At 35.8% G+C, this 25,240-nt stretch overlaps 1 protein-coding gene across 1 annotated transcript in view; it reads right to left on the bottom strand.

Moving 5' to 3' along the window:
- Positions 1-25,240, bottom strand: part of LOC122815075 — a 3,014,144-nt gene that overhangs the window by 1,342,584 nt on the left and 1,646,320 nt on the right. Inside the window, exons 86-87 of the mRNA XM_044087319.1 lie at positions 16,999-17,124; positions 560-631 (exon numbers count right to left, since the gene is read on the bottom strand). Of these exons, the coding sequence (XP_043943254.1) occupies positions 560-631; positions 16,999-17,124 (198 nt within the window). The remainder of the gene's footprint in view (positions 1-559; positions 632-16,998; positions 17,125-25,240) is intronic.

Here is a 25,240-nt window from a genome sequence, read left to right as displayed (position 1 = left end):
GCAGCATTGTAAACAAAAGACTGTTCTTTTGGTCCTTACTACAGCTAGAAGGGTATCTGAGCTTCATGCCCTTATGGCTGTCCCTCCTTTTTTAGTTTTTCATAAAGATAGGGTGTCTCTTTGTACTAATCCATCTTTTATGCCCAAGGTGGGTAATGACTTGTCTCTTAATTAGTCTCTTAATATGCCCACTTCATGGATTTCTAAGGACATTTCTTTTTGTTACTCCTTTCATTGGAAGAGCCTTTCTGCTTCTGAAAATGCTCATTCTACCAGGGCTGCTGCTTCTTCTGGTGTTTATACACATAAGCATATAAAACACATACATACTGATGCATAAAAAAGCACAAATTTGTATAATAAGATATAAATAATGCCAGATATTAATTACAGCTGCATTGCATATACTGACTGTATAACAATCAATTTATTTGAATATATTCCTTAATTCCTGTAGTACATAATAAGGCCACTAAAGTCTATACAACTTCTACAGACAAAGTGTATTTAAAATTATTTTGCTGACTATGCCAGATATACTGACACAAATTATGATTACCTCTTCTCCTTGTATGCCAGGGGGCCCTGGTTGTCCATTGGCTCCATTTTTTCCTCTCTTGCCACGATCTCCCTATAGAGCAAGACCAATATGTTTATTTATATGAATGCATATGCTAATACTTTCAGCTTATAGCATTATGTAATCATTTACTGAAACAGGTTTTTTATTTATTATTATTATTTTATAACCAATACAGTGAGATCTTGGTAATCTCATCTACTGTTTTGCCTTTTAGGACTGACCATATATAAATAATTTTGGGTCTATATTAGTTCACCAAAAACACTTTCCAGCTAACATGCATTCAGCTGTCGCCATTCAGCGAAAATCACTTCTGCGATTTACTGAATACTCCCATAGCAAAGACGTAGGTGGCCAAGTACACAACTTTGCCCTTTAATCCACTGTAGTATGATCTTGGAGTTGGTATATATAGTTAATGGAGGTGGGGGGGTGTGGGGGTGAAGCCCCCCATTTGGGTGGGTTTGATTTAGCTAGATGTGGGTCTGTTGTGTTGCAGGGCGAGTATTTCTTTATCCTGGGAGAATTCAGCAAATTCCAGAAGTGATTTTTGCTGAATGACAGTTGCTAAATGTGTGTTCGCTGGAAAGTGTTTTTGGCGAACTAATATAGACCCAATAATTTCACGCGCACCTATTCATTTTGATGCAAAATTTTACTTTTAATTTATTTGAAAAAACATGAATTATAAGAATTATGCTGGAAAAACTCATCAAATATAATCTTGACTTGTTTGTTTACTGATTTTTGTATAATGAACAAAGATTGCAGAATGATTAATATTAATATGGTATATTGCCACAGAGATTAGAGTTCCTTCAAAGGAGCTAATAAAAGAATTTACACATGTATGCAGATTACTGAAGGAAAGCAGGTAACTACCTGACTGAATGCTAATTGAAATGTTTCTTTTATACTTGGGTAAACAGAAAACTGATTTTGTTCATGATGCTAGTTACATGACAAGCAGTAGTGGAAATAACACCCAAATACCCATATACAGGAAATATACAAGAGAGATAGCTATGATGATCCTACTTCTGGGATCCTTGTATTCCACCACATCTTCAACAAAATTTTATTAAAATCTTGCTTCTACAATTATAAATTAATGACTGACATTTCCCTTCCAAGTTCCCAAGCTCTATACTTGAAATGACATATACAGGTTAAAAGAAAATATAGACTGGAATGCAAGTAACCGCAAGCTACTTGATTTGTAAACAGATTTAGTGCTTCCTAATCCTGCCTTACCATCTTTGGTATTACACTTGAAACCCACCATATCCCTTGTAGGATATGAGCCTGTTTGGAAGCATAAGTAGCTTTTTCAGGCTGAGACTGACCGGACTATCTGGATGACCTTGGAACCAGGTTCTCACAAACAGGGATCGTTCCACCTCTGGCTGCAGTGGTAGGCTCCAAGATCCCTGTTCTGAATAGGTTTCTCTAATAAGCTATTACTGGAGAAATGTTGAATTGCTGGTTGTCTGTCTCCTTTTCTCAGAACAATTTGCCAAGGGTAAACCTACGAGGAACATAAAACTCCAGGCAATATAGCTGTAAGGATCACTGGTAAAGAAATATTTTCCAGTGCAGGATAATTGAGCTGTTTCTGCAAAAGAAAATGTGCAGCTCAACAATCCAAGCGGATCTCAGTGGTTACAATAAAGACTAGATAAAATAAATAGCAAATGTAGTGAAATGTAAAAATGAGAATTTTCTACCAATGTTGTTGCATGGTTATAGATGTTAAAATTGCAATACAATTACTGAAAAAATACACTTTCTATGAGTTTATCTTAAACACTAGATTCTGCTAAAATAATAATAAAAAAAAAACATTAACACTAACTGGCATATTTTAATGGGGAATTCTGACATCAGAAAATTGTTTGATGACATACATAAATTTGAAAGATATGTAAGAATCCATAGAGGTTAATAGGCTTGCAACTTAATCGAAGAGTCCATGGTGGCATATTTGTATGGATCTTGTATAGGCTCATAGATATCACTCATAATGTAAATTTAATTCCCACTGATATAATTTAACTACAGGCCCTTTTTTGGTGCCCTTGCACTGATCATGACTGTCGGCCAGAGCATCATGTTAGCACAGACACACCCATCATTCATTAACCACACACACACACACACACACACACACACACACACACACACACACACACACACACACACACACCGCCCTGCCTCTTACCTGTCCCTGAGTTTAGAAAACATTTCTGAGTTGTCGCTGTCCCTCTTAAATCATGAATGATTACATTCATTCAATAAAGCCATTATAGTTTTGTTCTTCTTATTGTTCAGTAAATGCATCTAGATGCAATACCTGTTGCTCTAATAATTTTTTTAATTAATTAAAGTATTATTTAAAAAGATTCCTTGGTGTAATCTAGTGTTCCTCACAGTTTTGTCAGAGACTGTTCAGCATAGCCCCTTTACATCATGGACCATTTCAGTCAGTTAATAATACCACACATTTAAATTTCAAACTTATTTTTGTCCACGACCTGAATTCTGGCAACCTTTTAAGTGGATAAGGGGAATATTACAGATTGGTCCTGTTATTTGGTGTTCCCCATACAGCCCTCATGTATCAAATTGTAAGTTCTTTTAATTTTTAAGTGGTTAAGGGTAACAGTACAGACTGTTCCTGCTGTCTAGTGCTCCCTTCAAGTCTTACAGGATTTCCACATACATCAAGAGGAATTTAGGTATGGCAGCCATATACCCCCACATGCCATATACACATGCACAGATGCACACATTCAAACAGTTTCACACACAAATACACACATGCACACGCATGAGCACATACATATAGACACACATACACAGGCACACATAGACACATGCACAGGCACAGACTCACACACAAACACACACATGCACAGACACAAACACACACACACATAAACACATACAAACACACACACACAAACCCACACACACGCACACACACACACAGACACACATAGATGACACACACATATACACACACACACACACACACACACACACACACACACACACACACACACACACACACACCATACCTCTCAACTGTCCATATTTTCAAAGAATGTCCCCATTCTTGCCTCATATTTTTAGTCTGTTAGTCATACATTTTGTGGTTTTCTGGCAAATCATCGAAGATTGAAGTAACTAAATAATGACAGTCATTTGACTTTCAGAGTTCACACCCTTCAGAAAATGTATGATAGGGATAAACCCGTTATTCTATAATCTTTCTATATTAATAAGAGGAATATTTATAAATTGTTCCTATTTTGGGTCCTTGTTACCCCATTATTTTTGGCATTGTCCAGACTTCTTACACTATGAGGTTAAGAGGTATGACATACACATACACATGCACACATGCACTCACCATACAGCATACCCCCCTCACCAGATTACCCTCATGCACACACCTACCCAATCAATTATCATTACACATAAGCACACTCTCTTCCTGCTATGACCTCCAAAACACACACATACATACACACACACACACACACACACACACACACACACACACACACACACACACACACACACACACACACACAGACACATGGTCACTAACAGTGGAAAAAAAAGTCTTACCACTGACAGTAACCTTTCTAAATCCTGGCCAAAGTCTAGTCTATTTAAGTAGGTAGAGTCACTGTGATTGCTTCTATGTAGGTAAAACAACTAGTAGACTGTCACAGTGTATCTTGGAAAATATGTATGTTACATGAACCAAGTTTGAGAATAATGCATTAAACAAGCACATTAAAATGCAAAGACTAGAAGATTTATTATTTTTTATTTTTTTATTGACACAATGATGTTGATCCAATGAATGGTATGATAGACACTATGGTAAAAATATTTTGATAGATAAAAATTTGAAGCAAATGAACCACCAGTTTTAAAGAAGGCTATTAATATTAAAAGTATGTTATGGGGACACCTTCTGAAATAACAGGACCTGAATGAGCAAATCTTGTAATGCGGAAACTGAATTGCCAAAAATCCGGACTTGTAAATATTAAGTCTGCGATTTTTTGGAATATTCATTTTTCTCTGAGGTACAGTGTTTTTGGAGTTGGTCTATTCACATTTTCAGTCATATGGTGGGGAGGAGGTAATGTAGGAGGCTTGCTCAACTGCAAAAAAAAAAAAAAAAGTTTAAAGGAGAAGAACAATGTTTGGTATTCACTCCTCTCCTAGATCTTCAGTTACATCAGGACTTCACATTTTGAATCCCAACATTTCAAAAGGGTGCCACCTTGAAGATTTGGTAGAGTGGTAGAGGTTAATGTGTCTTTAAATAACAGATATTTTAAATCATTAACTTAAAGGACTACAATGTAATTGTTTTGCCACTATTTTAATCCTCTGTTTTTAATTGGGAATATTCTTTTTTTAAAACCAGTTTTATTGATTTTAATTATATAAGCAATCATATAAAGTTATACAAGAGAATATATACTACAAATCTAAAAATTGATAACATATATTTATCCCATATAGATATATGAGTAAAATTAACAAAATCATAAAAACTAAAATATATACAAAGTCATCCAGAATTCATGCTTAGATTACAATATATTTATCATGTTGTAATATAATTCACAAATCAAAAGGACAAAAGTTTATTACCTTTATGAAGTAAGTTAATTTTTTCCCAACAGAGTTTGTAAGTTGACCCACAAATGATGTTCATGTGTCCTTCTAGTTGTTCTAGAAGTTATGTTTTTTATTTGTAAATGACATACATCTTTTAATATATTAGGGAACTCATGAAAAGTAGGAGGACATTTTGAAATCCAATTTTTCATTATTGCATTTCTAGCCACCACTAGTATGGTCCAAAGAAATGGGTATTTTGTTTTTCTAACATACTGTGGAATTGGTGTATTAAATATAACAAAATATTTGTTTAATATGAAGCTATCTGTAAAAGTGTTTGTAATAAATCATTTACATTCTTCCAGAATGTGATTAAATCAGGACAATCAAAAAACATATAAGCCCAGTTAATGTCTATATTAGAATTACATCTATTACAAATGTTTTGTTTTTTGTTAATTCTGTTCATTAATTGGGGTGTGTAAAATGATCTGTTCAAAAATCTCCAAGTATATATTTTCCATTTCAATGAAAGAATGTTTTCCCAGCTGATTGTAATATATTAACTTTGTCTTGCTCACTTGGGAGATTATTATTAATTGAATTATAGTAATTCTAGTAGTTATGTGGACAACAAAATGTTTCTTCTCTCAATACTCTATAAATAAAGGAGAGATTGTCTGAATATGTATGTTTATGTAGTAAAATTGATTGAACAATTTGTAATAAGATCTTAGAGTTGAGTTTATTGTTAGATGGCATTAAATCTAATTTATTATCTAAATATATTAAAAGAGATTGTATGTCTAGCCGTGTGGATTTATCAAATCCATATTCCTGTATGATGTAATCAACTGATTTGGTCTTGTATTCAGATGTTAATTGAAGCCAAAATTTAAGCTCATTATTTTTGAATAAGATAATCTTGTTAGAATCTGAGGTTAAAAAATTCTGTTGTGCGAATGCTATAGGGAACAACAAGAAAAAACAATCTTTGTATTTGAGATGTTTATATATAAAATTCCTAAAATTAATTATAATAGAATGTAAAGTAGCTGTTAGTATGGATGGGATTTATGTGGGTGACAAAATAATATTTTAATATCCATAAAATAGGACTATTTATTGATTTTAATTGATAAGTTGAAGGTCTCTTTATAAGCTGCATAGCTGATAATTCCCAGGAAGATTTCCATTTTGCTGAATATGTAATATCTAAAAGTTGTGTGATTGTTCAGATTATAGAGGACATTGAGTAAAGATTTAGATCTGGAAATGCTATTCCGCCATTATTCCAACTATTAATGTGTTGATTAATGTAATTCTAGGTTTTTTGAGACCAAAAGAATCTTAGAATCATAGAGTTTATTTTATTAATAAACTTTTCTGAGGGAAGAATTTAAATAGATTGTATAATGTGTAAAATTTTGAGTAAAATTATCATTGTTATAATAGTCTTTCTTCCTTATTGAATAGAATAGTGCTCCATTTTGAAAAAAAATCTTGACTATTTTGTAAACATTTTTGTAATTTAGGTGTATTATTGATTTTATATCTTTAGCAAATGTAAGTTCAAAGTAAATAATATGATCTATATTAGGGGTGCGCTGAGTATTATCCTTAGATTTTTTATTACTATTATAATATATGGGCACATTTTTTGTTTTATTATCATTAAATGACAAACCAGACATCATCTGAAAGATTTTAATTGAATCAAATAGTGACAAAATTGAGGGTTCATTTCCTTTTGTGGCAATGAGTATATCATCCGCCAACAATTGGATCTTAACTATTATATCTGTATCTATCTCCAGACCTTCTATATTCTTATTGTTTCTTATTTCATTCACCCAAGGTTCCATAATCAGAGTAAACAATAAAGGAGAGAGAGGGCATCCTTGTTTGGTACCTTTTATGATTGGAATTTTATTTGAAATATAAGCGCCTACTTTGATATATGCAAGGGTTCCTTCATATAAATGTTTTAGTAGATTGATAAAATTATATGAGAAGTTTATGCATTCCAAAAAAATAAATAAATAATTTCAATTGATTGAATCAAATGAGGCATTTATGTCAAGACTAATTAATGTTAAATTTCTTTTTTTTTTCTTTGGGAGAAATCAATGATAGCTAAAGTTCATTTTATATTATCAAAAGTACTTCTATTAGACAAAAATCCTGTCTTGTCTTCATCTATTAATTGGGGTAAGAATCTATTTAGTCTTTTCAAAATTATATTTATAAACATCTTATAATCAATGTTTAATAAAGATATTAGTCTATAAGCGGAACAATATTTTGGGTCTTTGATTTAAAGATAGGGGATATGAATGTATATTGCCATGATGGGAGTATAGTGATATTATTTTGGGCAGCATTATATACATTATGTAGCAAAGAAATAGCCATTTTGGGCATTATCTTGTATATTTCTGGAATAATTCCATAGTTTCTCAGTGCTTTATTAAGTTTAAGCTTATTAATTTGATTTTGTATGTCTGTTAAAGAGATTTGGTTATCAATAACTTCAGTTTGTTGTTGGTTAAGTCTATCATATATATTTTTATTAATAACATTTTTAATATTATCTTCAGATTCTATTTGTTGTTTAGATTGATTTCATGAAAGTGATTTCTAAATTCTTCTATTATATCTTAAATGCTATTTACATCTTTTTTCTTTCTCATAGAGAGTATTTCTTTAATATAGTTATGTTTATTTAGTCTCTTAGTCTTATTCTTAAGGTTAGATAAGTATTTAGGATTTACTGAATATGCAAGAAATTTGTATTTTTCTAGAGTTATCATCATCTTATGATGAAGAATAGAGCTATATTCTTCATTTAATTTATATATCTCATCTCTTGTATTTTTGGATGTGAGATTGTGTTTATTTTTGATATGTAATGAGTCCAATTTACCCTGTATAATTATCATGTCTTTATCCCAAATTTTCATCTTATTGTAATACCATTTGTTAATTTGTCCATATAAGCATGCTTTTAAAGCATCTCAAATAAATTTTATTTATTTTATTTTATTTTACATTTGTTGACTGGGCTAGTCCAACTGGATATATGTCCATTTTCAGTGGAGGCCTGGGGAGAAAAGCTCCAACATAGAAAAAATACATAAACACAATAAAAACAATATATTTATAATCCTAGAACACATTTGTAAACAACTTGTAGAGTATCCTTACAAGACTAAAGAGCATTAAAATCATAGATTTAGAGATCAGGAACTTAACATCAATAAAAAGGGAAGAAATAGTATATCATAACTGGAAGTATGAATATAGAGTGATGAGAAAGCAGTTTAAGATGCAATACTTTAGTGGTGTAGTTAATAGCAGGATTAAGTTGATATAAGAGCAAGAAAACTCTGATACAGCAGGAGTGTGATGATACAGATGTTGAAGACTCATATATACTGTTGTCAGCTAAGAGAGCAGGTAAAACTCTAAGTTGGATTATGTAGAAAAACTTAGAAAGTACAGAGTAAGATAGCTAACTGCACATAAGCTGTAAGGTTAATGAGAGGTACTGGCAGTGCAGTAGTACAATGAAAAGTGAAAGGTGAGAGTAGTAGGCAGTAGCTTTCTAGTCTGGGTTGGTACAAGAGCAAAGCCAGTGATTCTTGAGGTATGTTTTAAGCAGCTTTTTGAAAAGTGGTGTAGAGGAGCGGGAGGTTAGTTTACTAGGGAGCTGGTTCCAAGTTTTTCCTAATTTGTTGGAGAATAGAGAGTCCCCAGCCCTGTTATTGAATTTAGTGGTGGATACTAGAAGTTTCTTTGATGAGCGTAGGGTTTTCAGATTATTGTAGTGGGAGATGTGGGTAAATATATCTTCATTTTGTATCTCCTCTTTTAAAAATTATTGAAAATCTTTAAGTTGTGTAATGTAGGCTGGAATTCTTTTAATTTGAACATTAGGAGTATTGTTAATATTAAGTTCGAATAAAATAGCATTATGACCAAAAACTGGGCAAGATATAATTTTATTATTAACTAAATCATGAATTATCTGTGTAGAAAGTAATATTCTATCAATTCTGATATAGGTTTTGTGTCTATTAGAATAGAATGTATATAGTAAAAAGTTATAGTCCACAAAATCATAAATATATTTAAGTAAGTAGGTGCCTAAGAATTTTTAGTAATTGTTTAGCTTGTGGTGTAATTTTTCTTTTACCTAAAGTGGTTGTATCTTTTAGGTCTGGGATACAGTTGAAATCTCCTTCCATAATAATATGACCCTCAGAAAAAGATATTATTTGATTTAAGATATGTCTAATAGTATTAGTACCAATTCCAGGAATCCAGCAATTATTTATTAATGTGTATAGTTTCTTACCCATTTCTACTATAGCCATACAAAGTATGCCTTTATTGTCTTGATATGGTTTGATAATTCTGGGTATAGGTGATGCTTTATTCCACAAGATTGCTATACCTCTTTTCTTCTTTGTACATTCTGAGCTTACAATAATTGTATGTTTGTTTGTATTTAGAAATGTAATAGTATCTTTTATTAAATGGGTTTCTTGTAAAAGTATTATATTAGGTTTATGGAAGGCTAGATATTTAAACAGATTACTTCTTTTATAAGGATTATTCAGACCATTTATGTTATGAGACAAACCTTTCAACGTGATCATGTTATATTATTATGAGTGTAAGATATACTAATAACATATCAATATCATGTATAACATATAAGAATCTCACTCCAAAAAAGGTTTTGTTCAAATTGAACAAGTTGTTGTTGTTTGTCTTTTGACTTTTTCCTGGTAAGGGGTCGCCACAGTGGAACTCTGGTCTGCTAATGATTGGCAGTAGATTTTTACAAAACGCTGAGTGAATCTAAAATCATTCTGGGAAGTAAACATTCCATGGACATTATATCATATATATTCTTTCATGTAGGCTACACTGGATATCAAAAAACTTTTTCTTAAGAAAATGATTACATATTCTAAATTAAAAAAAGACAATAAAGCTCCCCATATGGAGTTAGAGCCTTCTAATCTCAATGACATAAGTCACTGAGATCAAAACCCTAAACTGTAACAACAGTACGCAGACTCCACTAATAAATAGATTATGTAATTGAAAACAAAAAAAAATCTAGAATATAGTTTATTGTTAAACACATAATAGCAGTTTTCAAATAATTAATCTGATAAGAAGGATTACTCCTATAAGTACAATACAAAATAGGCAACTATATATGACCAAAAAAAGAAAAAACATAGTATAGCTCTTATAATCAAAACTGAATCAAAGTATCTAAAGGAATATTATAGAGTTAACTAGACTATCTAATAACCTTCAAACAAAGTTAGACCATAGGGAATATCTACATAAGCAAAATTTCTAATAGGTTTTTATGTATCTTAGACTATCAAACTCAGAATTATATTTACTCAAACACTGTCATATTTATGTAAACAATGTAACCTACCAAAATATATACAAAAATCATTATATATTACTTCCCTTATATATCAGTGTAGGAAGAAAAGGAAGTGATCTGCAGTACCTTTACAGCCAGATATACTCAAAAAGATAACCTGCAATCTAACCTGACAGAATTTTGAGACAGTCATAGCTATTTAATAAAGCAAATGTAACAATTAATGACATTCATAGAAATTATTCAGTGTAACATTAATATTTAAAACACATGTAATGAAATTGTTGACTGTATCTAGAAATATTCACAGTCAGAAAATTAACATTTCTAATGCTGTAATCATATAGTTAGGATGAACATATTGGTCAATTTTTTACTATGCAGAATCTAATCAAACTGACTAAGGTAATAAATACAGACTGTCTGTAACATTTAAATATAAACTGTAATATGAAGATAAATAACTAACTGAAATAAAGCAACCTGTTATTTGTCATAACGTTATTAGACTTGCATAGTAAAGAGGAACTCAAATTAAGATAAATATATCACAAGACAAAAAAGAGAAGATATGCAACTAGTTAAAAGTAATGAAGTGATTAAGTATGTATATGAAAAGATATATATAAACAGGTATTTGGTAGGTGAGATGAGTAAACAGATAAGCGTATAGAACAAAAGGGATTCATTTAGTAAAGAAATTGTGATAGGGTATGGAAGTAGACAATAGATCAATAGAATCAAATGTATATGTTAGAAGTAAGGAATAAAATAACTTGATAAGTCTGTTCTAAAAATTTATAATTAGCATAGTTTATGGATATGAAAAGTTAAAAGAATTATGATTACAACATAATAAAGATGTTATAACTAAAATACTACACAAGGCTGGTAGAACATCTAAGAGTGTAGTAACCATTCAACATTTCTGTTAAAAGTTCTGTGTCTGGCTCTATTAATTCATTGGTTCATTCAGCAGTGTATTGTATGGAATGGTAGGAATGAGTTGAAGCATTATTCAATCAGAAAGTGACTTATTAATGGAAGCTACATACGACAAATCCTTATATCACTATAAGGGTAGCAACTGATTTGTTTTAAAGTAAGTAGATGGAAAACAACACAAAGGGATTATGCAATTGGTTAGTAGAGAGAAAGCTTGAAAGCAAGAGTTGATAATAAGACAAATACAAGATTATTGCAGAATGTCCAGACATTTGTTTCATATTTTGACCTGTTCCTCATAAAATGTGTGAATTACTGACAAATCACTGAGGAATGAAGTTACTAAATAATGGCATAAGTTTGAGTTTCAGACTTCATATTCCTCACAAAATGCATGCCAACACCAATCCTAATATACTAGCAAATTTTAAGATTATATAAGCAATACTCAAAATCTGTCTCATTTGAAGGCCCTTGCTCCACCCTCATTATCCTAGGCTTTGTCCAGATTTCCTGCACTACGAGGCCGAGAGGCATGATTTACCCCATTACTGCTGAATCTCCATTCAAATGCAGTTATTTGCTTGTAATGCAGGTGCTCTCCTCTGCCTAATGTGTCTTTAATTAACTCTGACATGTCACACAGTGACCTCTTTGAACAATAGAGTTGCAGAGGTACACAAGTCTTGTCTGATACCCAGCCAAGATTATTTTATTTGCATGACATAGATAACAAACAAATTATTATTCAGAAGAGTCATCTCATAAAACTGTCTTACAGTAACAGGTTATAACTTCCTTTGCATAGAAGTCTAAATGCACAAAATATAAACCACTGTTTTAGCAGTAGATAAAACATCATAAAACAAAGAAGTTGCATTTTCAAGTCTGCACCATTTTCAGGATAACCAGGGAGAATTGTCATACCTCAAAGCCACTAAATTTGACCATTTACAAATAATATATTGTTATACTATCCATGTAAATGAGAATATACCTATCAGATAAAATTCTAGGCCACTGTACTTTTCTGGGCTATCTAACACAACTAATTTATCAATAAAATTGATGTGTAAATTCCAATAAAGAACTGTCTTACTGCTTAAGTGAAAACACCAACATTGTATCCTCAGAAAATGCCTGCCAACACCAATCCATATTCACCAAGGATATTCACACCTTCAGGCTAGTTGCCCAACACAATGCATCTGAAATTCTCCAAGTGCAACTAACACTAGGTAAGACTACAATCCAAATTGTAGCTTGCTACAGATCCACCACCATGCCCCAAGATTCTCATTACACCTTTCTAAACATACTGGAAAATATTAAGATACAACCAAACACCCTAATGCTGGGTGATTTGAACTACCCTGCTATTGACTGGGAAAACTACTCAGGTACCAACACCTTTTCCCAAAGGTTCTTGGAATTCATAAATTCCAATGCCATGGATCAACTAATCCATTGTCCCACCAGGGGCTCCAATATCCTAGACCTGGTCATTACCAACATGGGATAGATGCTCCACAGCAGTGACCACCCCCTAATTAGTCAGGTTTCACCATAAGCTAATCACCCTTAACATCCACATCCCACCCCCACCCCCTAGTAAGGAAACCTCTGTAAAAATCTTCTCCAAACACAACTTCATGCTACTCAAGTCAGAAGTGACAAACGTCATGACACCCATGTAGATGGGAGCTGAAAGTTTGACTGTTGAATCCTACACTAAGGCACTGTATGAACACATTCACTCATGCATGAATCATGCCATCCCATATAGAACCAAGATGCTCTCCTCCAAAAAAAGGAAGCCAATCTGGTGGTCCCCTGCCATAAACAAACTATACAACAGAAAGAAGAAACTGTTGCAGAAAAGAGGAAAATCCCAGGATGCAAAAAACTGCCTTTCCAGCCTCAGTAAGAGGCTGCAATCCCTCATAAAATCCTCCAAAGCAAGTTACGAAAATAAAAAGATTCCAAAGACAACCATAAGGCAGTCTATACTTATGTCAAGAATCTAAATGGCAATGCTCAAATCTGCTCTGAGCTACAACAGAATGGCATTAAATATACTGATCCCAAGGATATTGCCAATATCCTGGCAGATCGATTTAGTGCCAACTTCACCCCCCCCCTCACTGCTCTAAAGGGCCCATCTTAATACCAAAAGATTGCTAAATTCCGGTAATCACTGCCACATAGGTAGAAACCGCACACTCCAAAGCTAAGAATACAGCATCCATGGGACCAGATGACATCCCGGGCTGTGTACTACATGAACTACAAAATGAGCTGGTACTTCATCTAAGTGTCATGTTTAAACATAGCCTCACCTCAGGCTTCATGCCCACTGAGTGGTGCACAGCTACAGTTATCTCACTCCACAATGGGGGATCCACCTTGAATCCTGGGAACTACTGTCCCATCAGTCTGACGAGCCTGATCTGCAAGGGCATGGAACGTACTATCATGGAAGTTATAAACATAGATATTGGCAACCTTCAAACACTGGACCACACCCATTTTGGGTTCATGAAGGCCCGATCTTGTCTCCTGAACCTGATTGACTTCTTCAAATCAGTCTCCAGAGCTGTGGACAAGGGTAAGGAGGTCCACACAGCCTATCTGAACCACACCAAGGCCTTTGACACCACCCCTCACTCTGGAATCATAGATAACCTTACTAAGTTGGTCATAAATCCCTACACTACTTGGATTGCCAACTGGATTACTGACAGAACCCAGACTGTAAAAGTAGCCAACTCCAAATCCAGCTCCAGACAAGTGACAAGTGGAGTACCTTAGGGTTTAGTCCTGGGACCACACTTGTTAACATCTACTTCTCTGAAGTACAGGCCAACACTAAGGGACTATAGCTAACAAAGTTTGCAGATGACTGCAAACTGGGAGCCATTGCTGAATCCCCAAATAATGTGGATATTCTACAAAAGGGCCTTACAGAAAGAGATGCTTGGTACCAGAGCCATGGGCTCAAGCTAAACGCCAAGAAATGTATAGTTATCCCCTTTGGGAAAAAACATGTACCCATGAATTACCACATAGGTGGCAGTACACTAAACACTGAAAGTGTGATGAGGGACTTAGGGACACAGGTGGACAGTGGTCTCACCTTCGATAACCACATCGCCACAACAGTCAGGAAATCCTTCTATGTGGTGCACCTCATCACTATGGGCTTTTCATCCAGAAAAAAGGAGGTCATTGTCCCACTGTACTCATCCGTCATTAGACCCATTATAGAGTACAACGCCCCATTTGGTATGTACCTCACAAGACATCTGCAACAGCTGGAAAGGCCACAGAAATACCTCACTAAAAGAATCACAGGTCTAAAGCAGATACCCTATGCTGACCGTCTAAAAAAACTCCAGCTATACTCTGTGGCATATCGTCTACTCAGAGGTGATCTCTGCTTAACATACAAGGCCATGTCAAATCCTGAGCTGTTGGACATGCCCCACTTAAAGAAATCACAATACCTCAGAACCGCATGCTCCAGGGATCTAAACCTTGTCATCACAATGAACAAAACATGATGGAGGGATAGGTTCCTGACCCAGAGACTCCCCCTACTCTATAATAGACTGCCCATACATGTCAAGCAGAGCACCTCCTTGGCCCTCTTCAAAAGGAACCTTAACAATTGGATGGGAAATAGGAAATTCACCCTGGGGATCACATCAGTCGCCCTGCTAGACAGGGGTCCACAGAAGTAAATATTGTGGGAAGAAATATCCAGGAAAAAGAAAATAACCAGCATTCAGTGCCACAAACAAAGATAGTCTTATGATATAGCTTAACTAGTAAACTGAGTGTTTAATCGTCAGACTCAGTTATTGCATCACCACCAGTCTGGTACAATGTTAGCAGTACTGCTGCAGATGTACTAATCTATTGATCAGAGTCCCAATCCCCTCTATCCTCACTCATGAGCAAGAATCCTAAGGTACTTAAAGTCCTACACTTGATGTAACTATTCCTTCCTGATAAACTGCAGACAGCATCTTCTCTCTTCTGGGACAGAAATGTGACCTATCATTTCTATGTGCCGATTCTCATTCCAATGTACTTCATACTCAGCAGTGAACTCCTGCATTGCACAGCAGGGGTCACAGTCACCTGAGTCTAAGAGAACATCATCATCTGCAAAGTGCAAAGATGTAGCCCTTATATGACCAGACTAGATATTCTCCATACTTTGGCTGTGCCTTGATATTCTTGTCAATGAAAATCATGAATAGCAGGCCAGCCAGGCCGCATCCTTGGCAGAGTCTTATACCCACACTGAATATAATCAATTTAATTCAAGAATGTGAACACAACTCTCATTACACAGATGCAAGGGCCACATGGACTGAAACTACAACCCTTGAACCCCTATCAGCGTAGCACCTCCTGCAAACAGGGAAACTGGTCATATATCCTCTCCAGGTCTACAAAATACATGCAGACTGGATTCTTAGCACTCCTATTTATCCATGATACACTATCAGTTTTAACTTTTTGGAATGATGCAGGGACAGGTGAGGGAACTAGAACCATGGCTGGCCCATCTGGCACCCAGTTTCAATCCCCTAAGTACCACTCCATCCCCCTTAGCTCTTCAATTACATATCAAAAAAACAAAGGACTTAGGCTGTCTGTAGGAAGCCAACTGGTCCATCAGCTTCCTTACAGTCAAATTCACAGTCCTCCTTATGTCTTTGAAAGAAGAACAAAGAAAAAAAAAATATTCAGCTTACTGTAGGAAGCCATTAAATGCAATGGCTTCTTACAGCAGCCCATCCACCCTCCTCCCTGCAGCTCTTAAAGTGAAGATCACAAAAAAAAAAAAAAAAAAAAAAGAAAAAGACAGAAACAAACTGTTGCTAAAGTGCCTTTCTGTCTAGTCATTCCATACATAAAACTACATGTTACATGATAGGTAAAGCACAAACTTTTGATTGGATGCTCTAACACTTTCTGCTGCGGGAGGATGCTCCCTTCACTTCAGCCATGCTATGTTACTGATGGGAACACTTGAACTCTGTAGTGTCACATAGCACCCATTATGGGAAACACTTTGCATAGTTATTAGTAGTATATTCATGTATTTCTAGGACAAAGGCAGTAAAAATGTTAAGCAATTTAAATAAATGGCTTAAATTTGCTTCATTTTCCTGGGTTTGGAAACAATAGCTATTGCTAACAAATGGTGACATTAAACTTCCACATTAACATTCAGTAAGGCTGCCAAACATAATAGTTACAAAGGGCATGTGATGCCAATGTAAATTGTTGGTTTAGAATGAGCAACATTTGACAACTAACATCTGCAAGTAAAAACATTTGTTTTAACAAAATGACCTTTAACTTCTTATTTTTGTACCTGTTGTCCAGGAACACCTGGAAGGCCTTGTGCTCCTGGGTCTCCTTGTGATCCTGGAATACCTGGGTTACCACGGATACCTTGAATGCCTTGAGCTCCAGGAGGTCCTGGTATACCAGGTGCTCCCTGTAGAAGCACAAACAACATGAAATGTGATTCATTCCTACCATGTTTTGTTTTCACATCATTTGTATGACAGTAGAAGAACTAATCATGTTTGCTTTAACACACTGACTGTGAAATGCACATTGATCTATGTAAAGCAATTTTTGTGGGCACAGTGAGACTTTATTGATGTATTATGTATTTAAATCAGTGAAACTTACTAGAATTCCTGAATTTATTAACTAAAACTTTAAGCATCATTTTATACATATGGATTACTTGATGGTCTGTTATTCATTTCTGAAAATATCGTCCAGTTCTGATTGCTGCATGATGCCTAATACAGATGAACAGAAGTACACATACCATAAAGCTCACAAAAAAGATTAGGCTGTGTAAATCACTTGAAGTTCAGCCTGACATGTTCTGTAGATTAATGAGATAGACACCTGTTTACAGACCAAACTGCTTTCGTGGGTCACTATAAGTTCCCATGAAACTCATACTTTCTCATATATTTAATGACAGATTTTTTATTTCATTTTTTTTCTGTGCAGGCAAATGTGCACAATAATGCATTTAATTATAGAATTCCAAAGTGAGTCTGTACGCAGATCAAACCAGAGTGAGTCTAAGTTGCAAGTGCAATAAAAATAATAAAATTGTTAAAATACAATACATTTTGTTTATATTTTATGAGTATATGCTTTAATTATGCCATATGTTTTCATTTAATTTGTGTATTTCCTGTCATGCCTATTTGTACGATAGTTGTTTAATGTCTTATAGAAGAGCATCATGTTTTATTGATGCAGCTGATTATACAAAAAAGACGAGTGAAAGCAATGTACTGTGCATTTAAGTGCTATTGCCACAGACAAGAATGTTCATAGTTCTCAACTGCTATGATTTCAATATAGTGCTATGATTTTATCCTCAGATTTAGCCCTGTTCCTCCTAGGTTTACCAGTTTTCTATAATTTCAGACCTTCTTAAAGATACATGCATTACTAAACACTTACACTTGTACAATGCAAACATTCCTGATCACTAATTATATAGGGTTAGGTATTTACAAACATTTTATTATAAGAAATAATAAAGTCCTCCTCATTTGGTCCTTTGGTATGATTTTTTAAAGGCTTGTGCTATGATTTCTAAGTCTCAGACACAGATTTCAGAATGGCAGCAACTACATGGATTTGCTCATTGATCAACTAGTTTGCAACATAATTTTGGGGAGATGAAGGCAGAATCTGATAAATTTCTACTTTGCAAGGATACCACACCTAAATACCAAATTTGGACTGTAAAAGACTAATCAAACTAAGCATACCGAGTCACCATGCAAAATAAAGGCATTATTCAGGTTTTCTAACAATATTTTTTGTTAACCAAATGGTCATACTGCTGTAATGTCTGATAACACATCCTTTATTTCTTATGCATGATTTCTGAGGGAAGTTAAGCCACTAGAACTATAGTAAGGAAATCATTCTATTTAGCTCAATGTAGAAACAAGGGTCTGGTATCTAGGTACAAGGATGTTATTGTTCCACTGTACTCAGCACTTGTCAGAACAGTCATTGAGTAGAACACCCCCTTTGGTGTGTATCTGAACAGGGATATGCAACAACTGAACTGTCCACACAAGTTCCTCCGAAAAAGACTACCTGGCCTAAACAACATGTCCTGCATAGACTGCCTCAGAGTGTTATCCCTGTACTTGGTCTCCTACAGATTGCTGAAGGGTGATCTATACCTGGCCAACAAAGCATCCCCTCATACTACCCTAATGGCCCTGTTGCACATTTGCAAAACAAGCAGAATCAGAATTTCCCAATCAAGGGACCTAAACCACAACTGCAACATAAATAAGATATGTTGGAAGGACAGGTATGTGTTTCAGAAGAATTCACTTTATATCTCCAAAATAATGAAATGTTGAAATTTAGTATTTCAAAGCTATAAAGTCGAATTTTTGAAACATAGAAAACTCAGAAGTGTGAAATTCAAAATCTCGCACATCGGAGATTTTGAATTTCACACTACTACTGCACACACACACACACACACACACACACACACACACACACACACACACACACACACACACACACACACACAGGCAAACACACACACATCACCCTCCCCACACACAAACACAAGCTGTCTACTACATAAAATCAGGGGGGCAAGCATCCCTGTGCCCCCACACCCCCTCCTACTTAAATATTCTAACTCCGAGGTTGCACTACACACAAACACACACACAACACCACCACACAAGCTGCATTCTGCATGCACACGCTTCTGAGCTTTCGCTCTTTTTCAGGATTCCACTTTATGGGCTTGAAATACTGAATTTTGACATTTCAGTATTTTGAACTTCTAAAGTGAATCCATTCCAGAGACCACTCCTTGTGTGGAACAGGGTTCCAATTAATGTTAAGCAGATTTCTTTCCTAACCAAATTCAAGAATAGTTTGAACCCGAGGGTGGGAAATCAAAAATGTACCCCTGGTCTGGCACCTATGGCTCTAGTAGACAGAGGCAGATTATAAATGCTTGACCAATCATGCCCAAGCCTATATATACCCATTAAAATAACCCTAGAGTATCAAAGATTGTTAAGATTTAGGAAGTGTGGCTAGGCTTAAACTAGTAATCACATATGACCTACTATCAGGTAATCCTTAGCTGTCCTTCATAACTCAAACTAAAAATGTTACCAAAATAATCAAGATTAACAGATTACCTTCTATCTGCTAATGTGATGGGCAAAATGAGGGGTTGCCATTCTGGTTAGGAAAAGAGGAACAACCAAGTAGCACAAAACCAACTGAGAAAAAAACAACACCACACAGCTGAAAATAAGGACCACATTGTTAAAGGAAGATATTGTTTACAGAAGTGAAAAAAGAATGTGGATAACATGGTAAGTGATCGTAAGAGAACATTGGAAGACAGGAGAATGTATATGCTACAAAGATAGTTGTTAATCTTCAGGCACTGACAGCAGACTGGGGCCTGAAAGCAATGACATGAATAAAAGGAGACAATACAGGAAAATGCATGTCTGAGCACAATGACATGTATAAAAGGAGACAATACAGGAAAATGCATGTCTGAGCACAATGGCATGTATAAAAGGAGACAATACAGGAAAATACATGTCTGAGCACAATGACATGTATAAAAGGAGACAATACAGGAAAATACATGTCTGAGCAGGGCAGAAAATGAAGAAAAGAATGCAAAATCAAGATACAAAAATATTTAAGGAAAAATGAAGAAGTGGATGGAAAGAGCTATGGAGTGAAAAACACATGCCAGATTTATAGTTTACTTTTTTAAGGAGAGAGGTGCATCTTGGAGCAGGTTAGATTGGTTTATGGTAACAGGGAAGTACACCGCTAGAGAAGAGGTGGTGAAAATATGAGAGGCATCAATATCAGACCATGTCCTAATAGTATTAAAAGTAACTAGGAAAGGAAAATAGAATTATTAAGGGCATTAGTAATGAAACAGCAAAAAAAAAAGAGAGAACAGGAGACCAATAGGAATGTTTCAGAGAATACATAAGGAAAGTACTCATCAAAAACCATGCAGACAAAATGAAACTGAACATTGACTAGAAGTATATGGTTAGGAAAATAACAAGCAGCTGGTTAAAGCAGGGTTATACAGTAGAAGAGAGGAAAATATAAAAAGTTGGAGCTGGAGTTGAGAAGATTGCAAATGGACAGAAAAGCAAAGTACATGGAATTAAAACCGGACGACATAAGAATCAGGACCTATCAGAAAACACTGGAAGTTAAAAAATTCAAATAGGAGACACATGAATGAAAGAGCTTCTGGTGGCTGCAACAGTGTACTACAGAAAGCACTAGCTTGAAAATTGAAAAAAAGGCATAAAGTAAGAGGAATAGGAAGAAAAAAAGGAGAGATGAGAAGATAGAAAGGAAAAAGATTATAAAAACGGATAAAATGAAGAGCAGTTTCCTTCAGACATTTACAGAGTTGCCAACCCAAGGAAAGTAAATGGGCTTGCAGTACAAGGACTATCACCTAACCAGGTGAACGGGATATGCTGGATAGGCCAATAGATAATATGAAGTAAGAACAGCTATAAAAGGGTCCAAGGGAAAAGTAAGAAGAGGATAGGTAGTCTAAATAATTTTTCAAGAGGGTGGAAACAGAATTAGAAGAATTGGCAAGGACCTTTAAAATATGAATCTACCCAATTCATTCAACAGCAAGAAAAAAGTTAGTACCCAAAGACAAAGGACAAATAGAGATAAGAGCATTAGGCCTAGAGCTCTGGTCAAAACTGATTATGAAATAGTGGTCAGAATTCTAGGAAATGGAATGAAATGCCTGTTCCAAAACACATTTAAGTGGGAGTAGTAGTATGTTAGATCATCATCTAGTAAATGATGGCAGGTGTTAAACATTATGGAAATATAAGCAGGCCAGAAATGAATATGCAAGGGTCATACTTTTTTTCAAATCAAAAAAACTTTTGATCCCCTGAGCTTGGTATTTTATGTTGGGAACACTGAAAGAATGTAGGATGGGAGATGCCTTAAGGAACAGCGATGTGCAGAAACCCATCAATGAGTATAATGTTTAACACAGAATAACTAGAAAGGATTGAAATGCAAACAGAAACTAATCAGGGTGCCCACTTTTTCCCTAGTCTGTTCATATTAGCTATAGAAATGTTAGCATGTGTGTCTGACTTAGGTTCTGGAGGAAAACTAGCAACAAGGAGTGCAGTGCCAAATTCCTGCCTTTTGCAGATGACTGCATTCTGCTGGCAGAGAATGTAAACATTGTAGTGAAGGTAGTGCTGTAGTAATTTATGGACTTTAACCAGAGGTGGGTCTGCTACTTAAGAAAACGAAGTTAAGAACTGGAGCAGAGCTCACACAAAATACAACAGGGAATGAGATGGCTTAGCAAAAAGTTGGTGCAAAATACCTTGGACTGCAAATTTGTAAATGATTGTAAAAGCCCTATAATTAGAAATACAGAACATTAGAAGCAAATCTAAAAAAGATAGTGAATAGAGAGAAGAGGAAGGCCTCAACATTAATGCGAAGATAAAAGTTTGTGAAGATGGTGATTAGTCCAAGGACATCAGTTGGCATAATAATCAAGGTCTTCATCTCTCATGCACGAGATACAACTTTCAATCCTGACCTCCAGCTAATGCCTGCATGTAGTTTGTATGTTCCCCTGGGTCTTTGTGGGGATTCTCTCACCTCCCAAAAAACATCCTAAGGGTTTCCACTCAAAACTCACCCAAGAATGGATTCTTGGGCAGCAGAACAGACTTTAGATGGTGCCCTTTAGGGGGAAGAGTTGTATTGACTAACTGATTTGGACATCAGCTGTGGAGCACAGTATTCTCAAGACAAGAGAGCATGGATCACAAACTGTGCACTGTGGCAATGCTAACCACTCAATGGTGTAAAATATGTCTGTAGGTGTTTCAGTTGTGTTGACTAATGTTGCCAAAAGGGCATGAGTCATACCTCTCAAATGTACAGATTTTTGCAGAATCTCCAGATTTTTGCCTCATAATTTTGGCCCAGTTTTCATAAAATTGTGGTTTTCTGGAAAATCATTGATAAGTCATTAAAGATTAAGGTCAGAAAATAATGACAGACATTTGAGTTTCAGGCTTCATACCTTTCAGAAAATTCATGCTAACACAAAACCTGTTATTCTATCAACTGTGTAAGTTTGTAACAGTAATATTTAAAAATTGTTCCTATTTGGGGGATTCTGTCCCCCATTATCTAAGGCTTCGTCCAGATTTCTTGTTCTAAGAGGTTGAGAGCCATTGCATGGCTACTAGCCAATGATAAATGGGTTGAGGACCCAGCTTACTCCAGCTTACTCCATCCTAGACCAGGGATCCATGCTAAAGGTGGGGGCGATGTAAGTGCCATTATTGCCCAGTGTGTGCCTGCCATAAAGCCCAGAGACCCTGCCAAAAGCTGGATGTAAAATCAATCAACATGGAAAAAAAGAACTAAGAACATATACACTCAGTTCAGGTTCACTGACAGGAAGCAGCTTGGAAGTGGATGACATGATGGGAAGGGAGATGCTGGACATCCTATACATTTAGAAGATAAGGGCAGTGCAGCAAAGCCACTTGGCTTGGGGTCCAGTGTCTACAACGTAGGAAAAGAACAAACTAGATATTGTGTGGGAATTGTGATGAGGGACAGGCTTCAGTGAAGGATGTCATCAGAATTACTGACAGACTTATGACAATTAGATTACAGTGTAAGAAAAGGGCTCTATTCATAAGCTTAGCCTAAGTCTCATAGCAGGGTTGTGATAGTGAAGAATAAAGTGCATTCACTCAGCAGTTGCAGGCATACTACTTAAAGCAGGACAACATGAATTGGTGTTGATATTGGGAGACCTGAAAATACATATTGGGACAGAAGAACAATACATGAGAAATGCTTTGGTCCACATTGTGGGGGGGGGGGGGGGGGGCAACTGGAATAAAGAAGGAGAGGCCATTCTAGACTTTTGTCTGGCAAATAGCTTGATGGTGGTCAATGTATTATTCAACAAGAGCTACAGTCACTGGATCATATACAAGAGTAGCCAACATGCAACTCAGGTGCTATTCTTTCTAATAAGGAAATGGAATTGGGGTAGAAGCAATGATTGCAAAGTCAACTGCAGTGAAACAGTCAGCCCACAGCGTAAACCACTGGTTGCCACAATCAGCTGTAAACTTTGCTCAGAGATGGCTATAAGATCAACAGAGACTAAATTGAAGACCTGGAAGTTGACTGGAATGTAAACACAAGAGTTCAAGGATTTACTCGGGACTCTAGCACCTCAGGAAAAGATGAAATTGGTGGAGCTGAAGAGAGCGGCAGTGCCTCAAAACAGCATTTATAAAGACAATGGAACAAGTATGTGACCAAGCCTGGTATGGAAAAAAGGTTCATAAGGAAAGCTGCTTGTGGAACGGAGAAGTCCAGCAAGTCAACAAAATAAAGAAAGAGTGTAGGAAAAACTGGGAGATAGAAAAGACACACTGGGCTAAGAAGGAATACTGGTTGGCTAACAAAGATGCTGAGAGAGGAATTGCAATAGCAAAGAACAAGGCATCACAGGCACTCTACCAGCTTCTGGAAAGTGACTTGGTAGATGGCACAAAGAAACTATATTAAGTTGCAAGGCAAAAACAGAAAGGTAAAGTAGATAATCAGGCATCCTTCATAAGGGATGCCTACAACAACCTACTCACCAGTACTTAGGCCATCAAAGGCAGATGTAAGGTATATTTCCAGCAGCTTCTGAATGAAAAAAAAAACACATACGCTGTATTGCCCCAAATAGCACCTACGATGAAAGAAGAGGCAAAGCCTACCATATAAGAAGTAAGAATAGCACTAAGGAAAATAAAGTCAGGGAAAACATCAGGCTTAGATGAAGCCACAGCAAATATGATATAGATGTTGGGTGAGACAGTGGAGAAATGGCTCCTGAGGTCACTCATAGCAGTATGGAGAGACGCGGCATATCTCAGATGACTGGAGTTAGTGTACAAGAACAAAGGGGACATACACAGCTGTGGGCAATACAGAGGTATCAAACTCCTGTCACACTGCATGAAAGTTCTGCAGAGGCTGATTGATTGATGAATATGCAGAGCAGTAAAAAGTAAGATGTCAGATGAGGAGTTCAGATTCAGATCAGGATGCAGCAAAACCAAGCTGATGTTTTCAGTGAAACAGCTAGTTCAGAAGAAGTTATAGATGATAGAGTCCAAATGGGCATTCCTATACTTGGAGATTGCATATGACAAGTTCATAAGATTTGGCACTTCTGCCATGGTTCAAAGTCCCAGAAAGATTAGTAGAATTATTGCAGGCTATATACAAGGATCCAATGACTCAAGAATGAAAAGTGGTTTGTCTCCCAGTAGGAGTGGGTGTGCACTAGGGTTTAACTCTAAACCCACTACTGTTCATACAGGTGATAGACTACATCAGCAAACAAGTCTGAGGGGACAGATCAATAAAGTTGCTGTAGTCAGATGATGTGACATTAAAAACAGATGATCCAGACTACCAGGCTGATAAAAAAA

The sequence above is a fragment of the Protopterus annectens genome, chromosome 11.part0, assembly GCF_019279795.1.
Source record: "Protopterus annectens isolate FY-2018-M chromosome 11.part0, PAN1.0, whole genome shotgun sequence".
NCBI lineage: Eukaryota > Metazoa > Chordata > Ceratodontiformes > Protopteridae > Protopterus > Protopterus annectens.
Note: the sequence above shows the minus strand (reverse complement) of the source record. Positions and strands in the feature narration are given on the sequence as shown.